The sequence below is a fragment of the Bos mutus genome, chromosome 21, assembly GCF_027580195.1.
Source record: "Bos mutus isolate GX-2022 chromosome 21, NWIPB_WYAK_1.1, whole genome shotgun sequence".
Taxonomy (NCBI): domain Eukaryota; kingdom Metazoa; phylum Chordata; class Mammalia; order Artiodactyla; family Bovidae; genus Bos; species Bos mutus.
The window spans coordinates 60,285,714-60,301,467 of NC_091637.1; the positions used below are offsets into that span (position 1 = coordinate 60,285,714).

General features: G+C 45.2%; 1 protein-coding gene and 1 pseudogene across 1 annotated transcript in view; one reads left to right on the plus strand and one right to left on the minus strand.

The window, feature by feature from the left end:
- AK7 (adenylate kinase 7) overlaps positions 1-15,237 on the plus strand; it is a 67,820-nt gene extending 52,583 nt beyond the window's left edge. The window contains exons 13-18 of the mRNA XM_005903673.2: positions 2,480-2,608; positions 2,842-2,910; positions 6,933-7,130; positions 11,695-11,915; positions 14,114-14,272; positions 14,812-15,237. Coding sequence (XP_005903735.1) covers positions 2,480-2,608; positions 2,842-2,910; positions 6,933-7,130; positions 11,695-11,915; positions 14,114-14,272; positions 14,812-14,850 — 815 coding nt within the window. The 3' untranslated portion in view covers positions 14,851-15,237. The remainder of the gene's footprint in view (positions 1-2,479; positions 2,609-2,841; positions 2,911-6,932; positions 7,131-11,694; positions 11,916-14,113; positions 14,273-14,811) is intronic.
- Positions 7,144-8,144, minus strand: LOC102280994 (small ribosomal subunit protein eS19-like; annotated as a pseudogene).
- Positions 15,238-15,754: the final 517 nt, after the last annotated feature.

The following is a 15,754-nucleotide window of genomic DNA, read 5'->3' on the forward strand; positions in this document are numbered from 1 at the left end:
TGGCGACTCCTGCAATGGAATTGCAGTCTCTCTTAACCACGGGCCCACCAGGGAAGTCTCCCCGCTATCTATGTTTAAACTGTCTTTAGCAGTTATAATTATGGGTTAATATTAGCATTTAAATATTACTGTTATTTGAAAGGCAGACTTAAAATTTAACAAAAACAGAAAACAATGAAGCTGTGTGGTGTTTTAAGGCCTGTCCAGCAGGGCTGTGCTCATTTATTTTAAAGCAGAAGTAACTGTCACCTTCCAAAATGCCCCGGGCCAGCCAAGGTCATGGCTGTATCTCCAGGAGGTCACAGTTCTCTAGAGAAAGGCACCTGGACTTGGCCCTTTGTGTACTCACATTCCATGGTTATCATAAACTGCCGCTCAGGGCTTCCCCGGTGGCACAGTGGATAAGAATCCACCTGCCAGTGCAGAGTGCGCAGGTTTGATCCCCGGTCCAGGAAAATGCCACATGCCTTGGGGCAACTAAGCCTGAGCACCGCAACTACTGAGCCCGTGTGCCACAGCTACTGAGGCCCACATGCCTGGACTGCGTGCTCCGCACCACGAGAAGCCGCCGCAGTGAGAAGCCCGTGCACCACGGCGAAGAGCAGTCCCCGTTCGCCGCAGCTAGAGAAAGCCCACGTGCAGCAACGAAGACCCAGTGCAGAAAATAAAGATAAAATAAACTGCTGCTCAAGCCCCCTTCTGGCATATTGAACGCTTAGTTCTGAAACAAACAGAACAAATGGCCAAGCTCATTGCCTGAAATAAACCAAGGGATGCCACAGAGGAGGCTGAAGCTAGATTTCTGAGTATGTGCCTTTCCTTATCAGGGAAGCTTTTGAGAATTGGAAATACTGTTTAAATAAAACTCATCTTTGGATATCAGTGGATCCTTGACATTTTTAAAATGTGGCTTTATTTCTTGACAGCACTGTGAACCTTACTGAAAAGGAATGTCAAATCACTTTGAGGAATTTCATTATGTTAAATAACATCTTTATCTTTTTGTCTCTGCCATAATATTTAAGTTTCTGAAAGACGCGATTATTTTCTGAATCAATTACCACCTAATGATTTGTGTGACAATGAAAGGTGGAAGAAAGGAGAGCTGTTTTCATTAGATCATCTCGTTGTCATTGAATAATAAAAAAGGCTTCAAATTATTTTATATTATACATCCACTGATAAGCTGAAAGTATAGTGCTGCCCTAGGAAGAGTTTCCGGAGAAGGCAATGGCAACCCACTCCAGTACTCTTGCCTGGAAACTCCCACGGACAGAGGAGCCAGGTGGGCTGCAGTCCATGGGGTCCGCTAAGAGTTGGACACAACTGAGCGACTTCCCTTTCACTTTTCACTTTCATGCATTGGAGAAGGAAATGGCAACCCACTCCAGTGTTCTTGCCCGGAGAATCCCAGGGATGGGGGAGCCTGGTGGGCTGTCATCTATGGGGTCGCACAGAGTCAGACATGACTGAAGCGACTTAGCAGCAGCAGCACCAGGAAGAGTTTCAGAGATCAGTTTCTAAACTCCCCAAACTTGCATTGTTGTTTAGTTGCTCAGTCCTGTCTGACTCTTGGGACCCCATGGGCTCTAGCCCATCAAGCTCCTCCATCCCTGGGATTCTCCAGGCAAGAACACTGGAGTGGGTTGCCATTTCCTTCTCCAAAACTTGCATTACCATAATGTATATATTAAGCCATATAAAGGCAGGGCTGTTTTTTAGAAGTGATAGCTGTTCAACAGTTAACAATGGAAGGATAGATGAATATTTTAGAGAAGTTACATCATACTGTCTTGGAAACACTGTGACAGTTTTTGGACAAACTCCTCCCTCCTTTGCCTCCCCAAGCAACTGCAGGAATCCCACATTCAAGGCTGGAGAGAAAACTGTCCAGTGGGGTCAAGGTCTGAAATGCCGACTGGAAGAGACAGGGAGCAGAGGGCTGGTGCCTTTAAGGGTCAGGATCAAGCTTGATTTTTATTCAAAAGCAGCAAATATTTATTGGGCGTGTGCTATTAATAAATCATGTGGCAGCAGGATGCATGAATACCATCCCACTGAATTCTCACAATGGAAGCATTTTTTATTATGTATCAAAGCATAGAAGTATAATATCAAAATAGAATTGAGTAAACCCCGCCAGTCAGGGAGAACACTCTGGATTTCTCCACTTAACTGCTCTTTCAACTTCATCCAAAAGTTGTGACCACGGTTAAAAAAACAAATCTGAAAGTGCACACATCAGCATTTGCCTCCACTCTTTCTTGCAGACGAGTTCCTTAGTTTCTCCTACTTTACAGGGCGTTAGAATTCATGTGTCATGGTTTAAATACAGAACCACATATTTTTCACTGTAATGCAAAGATAAGAGTTTTTCAGTAGTAATTTTGACGACACAAGAATTTTTGAGGTCACTTTAGAATGTAACCTGTATATGTAGAATATGACTGCATGGTAATTTTTTTTTTCTTTTTATCAGGTCGCCTGGAAGATCAATATATTATTAGATTTATGAAAGAAAAGCTAAAATCCATGCCTTGCAGGAATCAAGGTTACATTTTGGATGGATTCCCAAAGACCTATGATCAGGCCAAAGACCTGTTCAGCCGTAAGTGTGGGTGTTCCTTTTGTTTTGAATGTTTACATTCAGATAAGTTGCAACTTTATTGTTCAGAGTAATAACGGTCACAATTAAAAAAATCAGAGGGACTATATCTAAAATACAAGCTTTCCTCGTTACAGCTAGTTTTCATGAGTGACTCAGTTAAAACATTTACATTTTTGAGCTGTCCTTCATAATAATATGTAATGAATTCAATGATGTATATTTTGTTTTACTAGAAGAGGATGAGGAGGAGGAAGAAGAAGGCAGAGGCAAAATGTTTCCCTATGATAAACTAATCATACCTGGTAAGTTTAAGCTACTTCTCCAAGGTCATATTTAAAGGAACGTCATTTGATATCTCTTTTGTACCACAACAACATTTTTTATGTTGATAAAGTAGGTTTGTTTGTATCAGGAAAAAAGTAAAGCAATATCCTTAATATCAAATTCCAACCTAAAGAATGCACTGGGGGTAATGGATAGAGTCCCTATGAGAACATTCATATCTGCTGTTCCCTTCTGTGACAGAGCAGAAAAGTTAGCCAATCTGTTGGTGCCCTGACTTCCTTTCTTTTTTGTTTTTCTGTACTTTTTTAAAACTTGAGATATAGTTGATTTACAACATTATATAAATTTCAGGTATATAGCATAATACAGCATAGTGATTCACAATTTTTTTAAAAGTCTTTATTGACTGTGTTACAACATTGCTTCTGTTTTGCGTTTTGGTTTTTCAGCCATGAGGCATATGGGATCTTAGGGATCAAACCCTCACCCCCTGCAGTGGAAGGTGAAGTCTTAACCACCAGACCATCAGGGAAGTTCTGATTCACTTTTTAAAAAATTTTTTCTTTTTTTTTTTTGATTTAACAATGTTTTAAAATTGTGCTCCATTTGTAGTTATTACAAAATATTGCCTCTATTCCCTGTGCTCTACAGTGTCCTGGGGAGAGTTGTCAGTTGGTGAGACCGCCAGGGACTGGGTCACTGCCCTTCCTTCCTGCTCTGCTTTAGGTCCTGGCCATGCCATTGTCTTTTCTGGAAGACATCCAGAATCCAGAATCGAGACTGGGCAGGAAGAAGCAGCTCGGGTCCCTAACCACCACAAGTTTATCCTTTTAGGTATTTACCCAGAGCTCTCACAACATACCCTTGAAAGAGAAGTATCAACAATGTGTCCCATGAAAAAGGATTTGCTGAGTACCTAGCAGGCATTTCTTGTGACTCCGCCATCAACTTTAAAAGTTTTTTCCTTCTTCTTCTTTTTTTTTTTTAAGTCAGTTTGCATGAGGTTTAACCAAGTTCCGGTCATATGATAAATATAAGAATAGCTATTTTCTTAGCCCAGGGAGGTAGCTTGGAAGAGGCTGCTCACTGTGTCAAAGTCCCCGAGAGAGACAATTCACAGCTATACTCCTTTCCTCCTCCTGGCCCAGGCACAGCTTGTGATGAAGCTTCTGGAAGCAGAGACATCAGGGAGCAGTCATCCTCAAGGATGGATATATACTGTTTGCCTGAGGCAGGATCACAAAATGCCAGAGGAATGGGTTCTCTTAGGTTTCCCATTAATTTCTGTACTTGCCTCCAGAAAGGTTAAAAAGTAAAGTCGACTGGTCTAAATAAGCCCATCTGTCCAGTTTATGAGACTTTAGCACTTCTGGGCGATAGGCATTCATTCTAAACCCCATGGTAAATCCTCCTGTTCTCCCTGAGGCAGCTGGATAAAATTCAGCTCAACCCACCATCTGCCACGTAACAGGAAGGATACGAGAGGGGAGCTTATTGAGCTTCTCCATGAGCTTGGGAGGCAGGAATTACTCCCTTGTTTACCGGATCCCGAGCCTGAAGTCCAGAGACTGATCCAAGCCCTCTTCGCTGGTAAATGTGAGGGCTTGAATTCAGATTCATATCTTCTCATGCCACTGCCTCCAAAAACCAGAGCGAATGAAACCCCTCCCTAAGATAAGAAAATGGAAACACAAGAGGTAAAAAGATATGCAGTTCTTAGTCCTGATCCACGGGGCTGCTCTCTGCCGGGTAGGGTCCAAACACATCCATGATGAAATCTCTTTGGAATGTCTAGTCTGTTCTTTTCAATTAGCCCCCTCCCCCTTTTTAAAAAGAAATTGTCATTAGTTTCTCTCTTCCTGAAAAAAATCAGATCATTGTCTCATTTGAACTGTGAGATTTTAATTAATGGAAATGACAGAGACATGAGAGGCTAATGCCATTGAAAGAAGAATTTATTCCTCATATTTCCCCAGAGAAGGGAGTGTGGGAACCATCCAGGGCCACTGGGAGAAGCACCAGGGTTGGTCAGGAGGCAGGGGAAAGTCTAGGACTCAGCCTCTCTTGAGATTACTGTGGGAAAGGCAGGGGATTGACTAGTATGAGTAGTTGCAGTGGGCTTTGGTCTCTAGCTGCCTGGTCCTGGCCCTGGCCCTGGGATGAGTAAAGGCAGGAGAAATACTGACTTGGTATGTAAGTTACATAAAAGGGGCGGTTGGCTTGCATACGTGAAGTGTGCACTGAGGGGTGGATGAAATGCTCACTGTCATTAATAATGATCCATGTGTCAAATATTCGATAAGCACTGACTGTGTTATACTGAACATAGATGTTTCATAGCATGAAGTGAGCAAATAGGTTGATCTATGAAAAATTAAAGTCCCAGGGAAGTCCCTGTTTATATTAATTTGGCAAATTGGCCATCAGAGCATTTTGCTCATAGCTGTGAGTCTCTTTGGGAAATGGTGATATTGTGCTGGAAATGTATCAAGGTGACAATTGACTGGGCAGCTGACAACAGATGTATCACAGGGTTATTAGAGATTTGGATTGACAATTTCTGCTTTTTAATTTTTGGCCATGCCACATGGCTTGTAGGATCTTAGTTCCTTGACCAGAGATTGAACCTGTCTCTTGGCAGGAGAAGTGTGGAGTCCTAACCACTGGACTTCAAGGGAATTCCCAATTTTTGCTGTTTTTATTGAAAAGAGGGAAGGAAGGAAAGCAGAAAGGAAGAAACGGAGGAAGGGAAAGAAAAACAATAGATTTTACAAGATGCCCATTAATTGGGCCTCCCACGTGACTTAGAGGTGAAGAGTGTGCCCAGTGCGGGAGCCGCTCCCTGGGTGGGAGAGGTCCCCCGGAGGAGGAAATGGCAACCCACTCTGTTGTAGCCACGCGTTCCAGGAAACAAACTCACTCAGAAGGACAATGCAGATAGTGGAGTGCAGTTTATTACGCCAGCGGGCCCAAGGCAGAGTCTCCTCTTAGCCAAGGACCCGTACCAGTTTTTGTGAAAACCTTATATACCCTACATGTACTTGCTCAAACCCACCTCCCCAAATTCCTTGAAACTAGTCTGGACAAGGTAAAAAAGAGATACGATCAAAGTTAACCAATGATTCACGTGTCACTGCTACTGCTGCTAAGTCACTTCAGTCGTGTCCGACTCTGTGCGACCCCATAGACGGCAGCCCACCAGGCTCCCCCGTCCCTGGGATTCTCCAGGCAAGAACACTGGAGTGGGTTGCCGTTTCCTTCTCCAATGCGTGAAAAGTGAAGAGTGAAAGTGAAGTCGCTCAGTCGTGCCGGACCGTTAGCGACCCCATGGACTGCAGTCTTCCAGGCTCCTCCGTCCAAGGGATTTTCCAGGCAAGAGGACTGGAGTGGGGTGCCATTGCCTTCTCCATCATGTGTCACAAGACTAGATAAACAGTAGACATTTATCAATAGGACTGTGGTCATATCCCAATAAACATAATGGAATTTACGACTTTGTTCTGTTACAGAGATAATTAGTGTATTCTTTTAGGCAACGGAGAGTCCAAGTCCAAGTCCTGAGGCTCTTTTATCCAGGGGGTCTGGTTTCCCATTGGTATGCCGTTTCTATAGACACCGGGCACAAAGTTCAGAGTGCAGTGGGAGGGTGACCATGCGTGTAGCCTAATGTTCTCAGCCTGGCCTAAGATGGAGTCCAGCTCTGTCTGTTTCCTCCTTCAACTCCAGTATTCTTGCCTAGGAAATCCCATGGACAGAGGAGCCTCGTGGGCTACAGTCCATGGGGTCACAAAGAGTCGGACACGACTGAGCGACTGAGCACGTGCGCATGGGCTTCACTGGGGGGGTGGTCTCTGGAAACATGGTGATTTGTATCTGTCCTCCACCAGAGGCAGCAAGAAGGCCAATTGGCCAGGCCCTCTGTGGCAACAGGATTTCCCAGCTGGTAACCAGACGTCTGGGTTGAGCAGTGGCGGGTCTGCCAGCACCTGCTTGCCGGCTCCAGGACCCCTGTGTGAACTCACAAGCTCCTTCTCTCCAGAGTTCGTGTGTTCACTGGATGCGTCCGACGAGTTCCTCAAGGAGCGGGTGATAAACCTCCCCGAGAGCATCGTGACAGGGACCCACTACAGCCAGGACCGGTTCCTCCGGGCTCTGAGCAACTACCGGGACGTCAACACCGAAGACGAGACTGTCCTCAACTATTTCGACGAACTTGAAATCCACCCAATCCATATAGGTACGAAATAAACTCAAGGATAAAGTGAACGTGGAGCACCACTGCCCAGTGTCTGCACCCCCAGCCAGCCTGGGGCATGCCTGTCATAGGGCTGGGGGAGCGGAGGACAGTACAAGTGTGTGTCTAGGGCCCAGGACGTCACAAGAAAAGACAGGGGAGTTGTCTACTTGAGGATTTAGTGGAGTGGGTGGGGGGTGGGGAGTGTTAATGTTGTACGAAAACGTGGATGTATTACGAAGTTGAATGCCAAATGGCATTATTTATTTTACCAAATTGGCTTTTATTTTTATTTTAACGAATGAGGCAATTGATTAACCCGGTATCGTTTGTTGTAAAGCTTCTTGTTGGCAGCTGCCACCTGTGTGTGATTCTGTCCCGGTCTCTGTGTCCACGAGGTCAGTTTGTGGCCCCCATCCTGGTCCTGTTCCACCAATTTCAGTCTCTCCAGGGCTTGGAGGACCCGGCGGGCCACACTCTTGGAGCCTCTGCCGAAGTAGCCGGGCATGACAGCATTCTCTGATGCTCCCCCCCCCCCACCCCCGACAGATCTGGGTTTCAGAGCCAACCCCGGTGCCAGCCCGGAGGTACAGGTGCCGGGCTGTGGCAGCTGCTCATGTAGAACCACTTCTCATTGTAGGGAGCAAGCTCTTTATGTTTGGCCAGCTTGACCGTGTCCACCCATTCAGGGACTTTCAGCTTCCCGGACCTCTTAAGGAAGGCTGCTGGAGTTCTGATGCACTTCTGCGGCTTCACGTCTTTTACAGTAACTCCAGGCACGATGCGCCCTCTGCACTGCTAGCCAGGGAAAGGGGATTTTTAAAAAATATTTGATTTATTCATTTGGCTATGCTGGGTCTTCGTTGTGGCATGTGAGATCTAGCTCCCTGACCAGGGATCAAACCCAGGCCCCCCTACATTGGGAGTGAGGAGTCTTAGCCACTGGAACATCAGGAAGTCCCCAAATTGGCATTTTTTAAGGGTACTTAAAGTTACATGGTTTGCTGCCAGCTGCATTGGGCCATTTCCCCAGCATCCTTGGGAGCTGCCTTCTGTTCCCATAGCATTGCACTGGTGTTCTTCACAAAGCCCCTCCTGGCCTTTAGACTGGCCAACTCACCCCTGGTTGCTGTTGTTGTTTCATCACTAAGTTGTGTCTGACTCTTGTGACCCCATGGACTGCAGCACGCCAGGCTTCACAATCTCCCGGAGTTTGCTCAAACTCATGTTTATTGCGGAGAAGGCAATGGCAACCCACTCCGGTACTCCTGCCTGGAAAATCCCATGGACGGAGGAGCCTGGTAGGCTGCAGTCCATGGAGCGCTAAGAGTCGGAATGACTAAGCAGCTTCACTTTCACTTTTCCTTTCATGCATTGGAGAAGGAAATGGCAACCCACTCCAGTGTTCTTGCCTGGAGAATCCCAGAGACAGGGGAGCCTGGTGGGCTGCCATCTGTGGGGTCACACAGAGTTGGACACAACTGAAGCGACTTAGTAGCAGCAGCAGCATGTTCATTGAGTTGGTGATGCTATCTAACCATCTTATCCTCTGCTGCCCCTTTCTCCTCCTGCCTTCAATCTTTCCCAGCATCAAGGTCTTTCCAGTGAGTCAGCTCTTTGCTTCAAGTGGCCGAAGTAATGGAACTTCAGCTTTACCATCAGACCTTCCAATGAATATTCAGGGTTGATTTCCTTCAGGATTGAGTGGTTTGATCTCCTTGCTATCCAAGGGACTCTCAAGAGTCTTCTCCAACACCACAATTCAGAAGCATCAGTTCTTCACCTCTCAGTCTTCTTTATGGTCCAACTCTTAGTCCATACATGACTACTGGAAAAACCATAGCTTTGACTAGACAGATCTTTGTTGGCAAAGTAATGTCTCTGCTTTTTGGTATGCTGTCTAGGCATTAACTCACTCTTAGCTACTCAGAAATCAAATAGCTCTTCATCGCATTCCTCCTGTTTCCTGTAAACACTTAACTCAGAACTGAGCACCCAGCAAGCATGCAGTGAGCATGCTGTCTCATCAGCCTCACCACAGCCTCATCATTGCTACCTCCAGATCCTTTCTGTTGTGGCTGGTTTCTCCTCCTCTTGGCTCAGTGAACCACTGAACTTCCTTTCTGGTTTTCTGGATCCTGACACCTCTGCTTCCTCCGGGTTTGCTGAAAAAAATTGCTAATCTGATGGCAGCTTAGTGCCCAGGTTGACCTTTGGGGCCTCCCAAGGCCTCTCTCCATCCCTTCAAACCAGCTGGGACACATCCCAGTCCTGGAGTACTGGGAGGCTTAGAGCTGACAGAAACTGTCAGCAGGAGAGCTGATTCCAGTTTCTAGCTCTGCCTCAGTATTCTCATCTGTGAAATAGGAAAATAATCCCTGGCTTGTGACTAATGGTGGGGATTAGAGATAGGAAGTGTCTGGCACATTGGCGAAGTTCAACAGCTGGTAGTTAATCTTATTATTAGTACAACAGTAAGGCAGAAAGTGATGTGTATTATGAAATGAGAATACATTTATCAGTCTGCAAATTCTGCTCTGTTTTGCACCCTCAGAAGTGATTGGATTTTGTCTTCATCTGGACAGGCCTGTGTACGTTGCACACCAAGTTCTATAGGTAGAAGCTAAGGATTCTACACCTACTAATACGGGAAGTAGTTTACACGATTTACCCAGAGAACTTGGAAGGAGTGGTGAGCAAACTTCATAAAAGTAGTGATTGTCATCTTTTTCAGTAAAACCCCAAAAACTATTTATGGAATGATGAGGAGAGCCCCAGGGAGAAACAAGGCAGAAATGATGAGGTGGAATGAATGAGTGAGTGATCACTGTCTTCTGCCTCATTCCGTGCCCGTCACTTTTGGCCTCATCTTCACACTCACAACCAGAGACAAGGGAAAAGCAAAGGGGTGTAATGTATCCCAGCGATGGGCATAGGGGAGGGCGTCAAGGTCAGGAACGCGCCCAGACTCTGGAGGGTCTTGAATGGGGCCCTGGAAGGATGCTGGCACCTGCGTCCTGTCGCTGCACCTCTGTACCCCACTTCTCTCTCAGCATCTCTTTCTGCCCTTTAGTTATTTATTTTTTTGGCCACACCATGCAGCATCTTAGTTCCCTGACCAGGGATTGAACCTGAGCCCCCAGCATTGGAAGTGAGGAGTCTTAACCGCTGAATTGCCAGGGATGTCCGCTCCGCATCTTTTTTCTCTTTTGCTCTTTGAACCAGGTCTCTCTCCTTTCTCTGGCCCACGTGGTAAATGAAGGCTGCCTCACAGCCCTGAAGTTTCCATGTTAACACTGGGAGCCAAGCCCGTAGCTAGATGTGTCTCTTTCCATCCTAATTGTACATACTTAGACGAGCAGATGGGAGGTCATGGTTGGGTCAGGTGCGCACGCCCCAGCTAATCCTCCATTCATCCTTCCCAAGGTCAGGGCAGAAGTACTCCTGGAGGCAGCAGTGTTCTATCTTTCAAGTACATCAGGGGTGTAATGCTCTACTAGGGGAGCCAAGGAGAAATGCATTGAAATGTCAGAGCTCAGGCAACCAGGAAGTGAGTTTTTGTGTGTGTGTGTGTGTGTCTTTTGGTTTGGTCTTGCTTCTTGATGGGCTTGTTTCCACCCACCGACCAATGTACTTGGCTCCGTTCTTCCCCTCGTCCCATGTTGGAACCTGGCAGTGCTTCTAGCCTAGGTCAAGGTTCTACAGTCCAAACACGGGGGGCGGGGAGTGCAGCAGTGGCTGTGCTTGGCGGCTGGTGAGCAGTTACTCCCGAGGAAGGGCTGGAGGCGCTTAGCTCTCAAATGCACCTACTGCTCACCCTTCTGTGCAGAGACCTTCCAAGCAAGCCCCGAGACTGGTGTAGAATTTACTATTCAGTGAATTGTGCAGGGAGGAACTTCCTGTTGTCAGCAAGCCTTCCCCACTCTCCCCTTCCCCTCCCAGATCCCCTTCTCCCCCTCCTCCTCTTTTTTCTCATTCTCCTTCTGGTCTTCTTGTTAACATCAGTCACATATTCTGGAGTTTGGACTTTTTCTGATTCAATCAGGCAAACTGAAAAAGTTAATTTAAAAAAAAAAATGAATTGAAAATGTATCCCAGCATCACTGATTCTCAGAAACAGAAGACCAAAGAAACCTGGAGGTCACTCAGCCCCCTCTCCGCCCACATCCAGGTGCAGGACTTCCTTTTGCGGAAATCCCCCTGAGTGAAGTGCCCTAGTCTTGCTTAAATGCCTCCCAGGGTGGAGAACTCACTCCTTTGAGGAGGTCCACACCCCCATCCATCCACTCAAATCAGAGGCAGGTGTCACAGCTCAGAGACCTGAGCCCCAGGCTTGCTCCCCGTAACTCTCAGAGACCAGTTTGATATTTGCCAGTCAGGCCAGAAATTCTAGACTGTGCTGGTAAACTCAAAAAGGAAACCCCCATATAGTAATTTACACAATTCGCCATCACAGGATTACAGTAATGAAGACTTTTCCTGAGTCTGGTCTCAGGATAGATTGTGAGCAGGGACCAGACTATGAAAAAGTCTGTGTGGGTCTCTTTCTCTCTCCTAATAATTAAAGATGTAGGAAGACTTGAAGATGCTCAGAACAGACTTGCCATCAAACAGCTCATCAAGGAGGTCGGGGAGCCTCGAAATTATGGCTTAACGGATGAAGAAAAGGCGGAAGAGGAGCGGAAGGCTGCTGAGGAACGGCTGGCCAGGGAGGCCATGGAGGAGGCAGAGAGAGAGCACAAGGAGGCCGTGGAGACTGCTGAGAAGATCGCCCGCTGGGAGGAATGGGTGAGTGTGTGCCCGTGTGTGGGGTGGGGGTGCGGGGTGCGGCGCTGGCAAAGCCATCCGGGCCTGTAGCGCTTCCCATCCTAATAGAGAAATGTCGTGGAAATAACCCAAACGATTTTGTTGTTGTTTGTTGTTGTTGTTTATTTTCTCATATATATCATTTAAAAAAAATTCATTTCCTATGTACCATTTAAAAGAACATGCCCTTGGTCTTTTGCTAAGTAAAAACAGCTGGGACTTCCCTGGTGGGCCAGTGGTTAAGAATCTGCCTGTCAATGCAGGGGACACAAAGTTTGACCCCTGGTCCCGGAAGATTCCACGTGCCATGGAGCAACTCAGCCCGTCCACCACAATCACTGAGCCCGAGGCCCTGGAGCCCACACACAGAAACAAAGGCCCAGCACTGCCAAAAAAAAAAAAGTTAAAAAAAATACCAATGAGCCACTGATGTAGTATGAACAGTACTGCTGCAAAAGTGTACCATTTGGCGGCATTGTCAATCTGGGGATTTCGTTTGGTTTCCCTCCATTTACCCATCTAACTTGGGTGGTCAGCCTCATTTCACCCTCCTTCTCACCACTGAGTCTTCTTATCTATTCTGCCTCCAAAAACCACACGCAGATCCACCCACAGGGCTCCACTTCTGCTGACCAGGGTGCTAGACTCACGTGGTGCCTTCTTTTTGTCTCCCCAGCTCCACCCCCTCCATCTCCAGTCTGCCCCCCTGCTGATGCCTGGCGGTCCATCTAAAATATAGACCCACCGCGGCCATTCTCTGTTTAAAGTCTTCACAGACTGTTCATCATCATTAGATGAAAGTACAAACTCCTTATTGTGGGCCCCAGGGTCCTCTGTGACCTGGCTCCTTCTAAGGTCATTTAAACAACTTGCCACCTGTGTGATTCACTTCCTCCTTGCTTTTGAGTCTTTGCTAAATGAAGCCTTTTCTGCTGCTGCTGCTAAGTCACTTCAGTCGTGTCCAACTCTGTGTGATCCCATAGACAGCAGCCCACCAGGCTCCCCCGTCCCTGGGATTCTCCAGGCAAGAACACTGGAGTGGGTTGCCATTTCCTTCTCCAATGCATGAAAGTGAAAAGTGAAAGGGAAGTCGCTCAGTCATGTCTGTCCAACCCTCACCGACCCCATGGACTGCAGCCCACCAGGCTCCTCCGTCCATGGGATTTTCCAGGCAGGAGTACTGGAGTGGGGTGCCATTGCCTTCTCCGAAATGAAGCCTTTAGTCTTTGTCAAAGTAAGTCTGTCTAATAAGATCTTTCCTGGGCACCATATTTAAAGTTCAATACCTGCCCCTCAGCATAACGTGTCATATCCCTTTCTATACATTTAAATTTCCCCCTTTGGGACTTCCGTGGCAGCCCAGAGGTTGAGACTTCCAGCGTCCATTGCAGGGGGCATGGGTTCAATCCCTGGTGGGGGAACTAAGATCCCGCATGTTGTGCAGCATGGCCACATTCATTCAAAAATGAATTTGCACTTATGGTTTGTACTCTTTGCACTTATTTCCCCTCTGTCCATGGGATTCTCCAGGCAAGAAGACTGGAGTGGGTTGCCTTGCCCTCCTCCAAAGGATCTTCTGGAAGTAGGGATCAAACCAGTGTCTCCTGCATTGGTGGGCAGATTCTTTACCACTAAGCCCCCAGGGAAGCCTAAAGCAATGTATATTTTATATCTTTGTCTGTGTAATGTCTTTTGCTGTCTTTTGTTTAACTAATGTCCAGGAGTAGGCTGGACTGATGTGCTTAAGCCCCACCCAATCCCCTAGGCTGAAAAGGGAGATTTCTCAAAGGAAATCTGGAATTATTAGTCCTGAGAGAGAGGGACCGGATGCTGAGCAAGGCATAAACACAAGCCCACCAGACCAATACCTTCTAGACTTTCTATTAGACTTCTACAATTCTATGATCCTTCCTTCCTTCTTTTCTTTCTCTCACTTTGCTTGATCTGGGCAGCTAGAAATTATTTCAGTGTAAGAAGTGAGATAGGTATCCAGTTTATTATTTTCTAAGTGACCATGCACTTGTTAAAACACCATTTACATCTTTTCTCTGCCGATTGGAAACACCATCTTTATCATAACGTAATGAACATTGCTACTTCTAGTGGACTCTGGGGTGAGTTGTATGAAACTGTTCTTCTTTTTCTGTCTATTTACCCTACCCACAATGTTCTATTTGTAGAATAAACGACTAGAGGAAGTGAAAAGAGAAGAAAGAGAATTATTGGAGGCCCAGTCTATTCCCTTGAGAAACTATTTAATGACCTATGTTATGCCAACACTTATGCAGGGTCTGAATGAGTGTTGTAAGGTCAGACCTGATGATCCTGTTGATTTTCTGGTAAGAGATTTAAGTGTCTTTTTTTTTTTAAATATCAATTTGAAAATAAAATATGCCCAAATATAAATGAAAAACCAATTGAGACAGAAAAATTGTGTATCTGGTTATTTTGGAAATAGCCTTTAATACCTTCATCATAGTTTATAATAGTTTATAATAAGTTTCATCATAGTTTATAAGACTTTTATTACTCATTTGAAAGTAAAAAGTTTATATATTTGCATTTTTATGTTTTTAAGTGTTGGTTTGTTTTATTATTAAATGTCTAGAATTAAAGTAATGGAAACTATGTTAATAATGAGGACTATTTCTTATTTAGTTGCTTCCAACTCTTATGCAACCCCATGGACTTGCAGTCCTCCAGTCTCCTCTGTCCATGAGATTTCCCAGCAGAAAATACTGGAGAGGGTTGTCATTTCCTTGTTCAACTTCCATTTTTAAGTACAATGAATTTTCACTTTTATAGTACAAACTAATGTACTATTAATTCTAAAAAATAATACATTTTAAATTGCTGACTTTTTTTTTTTCAATTATAGGCAGAATATCTTTTCAAGAATAATCCTGAAACGCAGTAAAACTATGAAGATATCATGTCATGTGCTTTGCCGAGCTCAAGATGAGTTTAACATAGTAATTTGAAAAACTGCTTTAAAAAAAAATGCTTTTCTAGTTTTGGGGAAATTCTTTTCTTTCTTCCTGCAATCAAATATTTTATTAAGTAAAATCATAAAAAGCCCTATGGTAATGAGTCACTACTTCATTAAAACCTTGCGTGCTAACTTGCTTTGTCGTGTCTGTGTGACCCTATGGACTGTGTGACCCGCCAGGCTCCTCTGTCCATGGGATTCTCCAGGCAAGAATGCTGGAATGGGTTGCCATTTCCTCTTCCAGGGGATCTTCCCAAACCAGAGACCAAACCCGTGTCCCCTGTGTCTCCTTCATTGGCACGCAGATTCTTTATCTCTAGTGACGCCTGGGAAGCCTAATTAAAACCACATTTGAGAGGTAAATTGTTAAGGTGTATCTGTGTATAGCTCATGGGATAAATGCTGATTTACTATTTCACTCTTCATCGGAGTATTCTGCATGATAATGTTCAAAGTAACTCAATTTACAGCATGAAGAAAGTCAGACTACATATTATTCCAACATGTGAGCTAATGATTTTATGTGACTTGTTATGGCCCCTGCACCAATGGTGTTAGAAATGAAAATATATCAGAACAGTTTTTGCTTTTTGAATCACAGGAAGTCAAACAGTGTTGGTTTCTGCAAGGTGGTTTCTGAGTTTAAGATCAGCACCCAACCTGTGAGGCAGAGACAATTATAAACTTCTTGGTATAAAAATTCATGTAACAGGATGAATAATTTTTAACATCTGTGATAATTAGAAAGTAGCTGAATATTCTTAACAAAATAACTTTACCATATCAGTTCAGTTCAGTCGCTCAGTTGTGTCCAACTCTTTGCGACTCCATG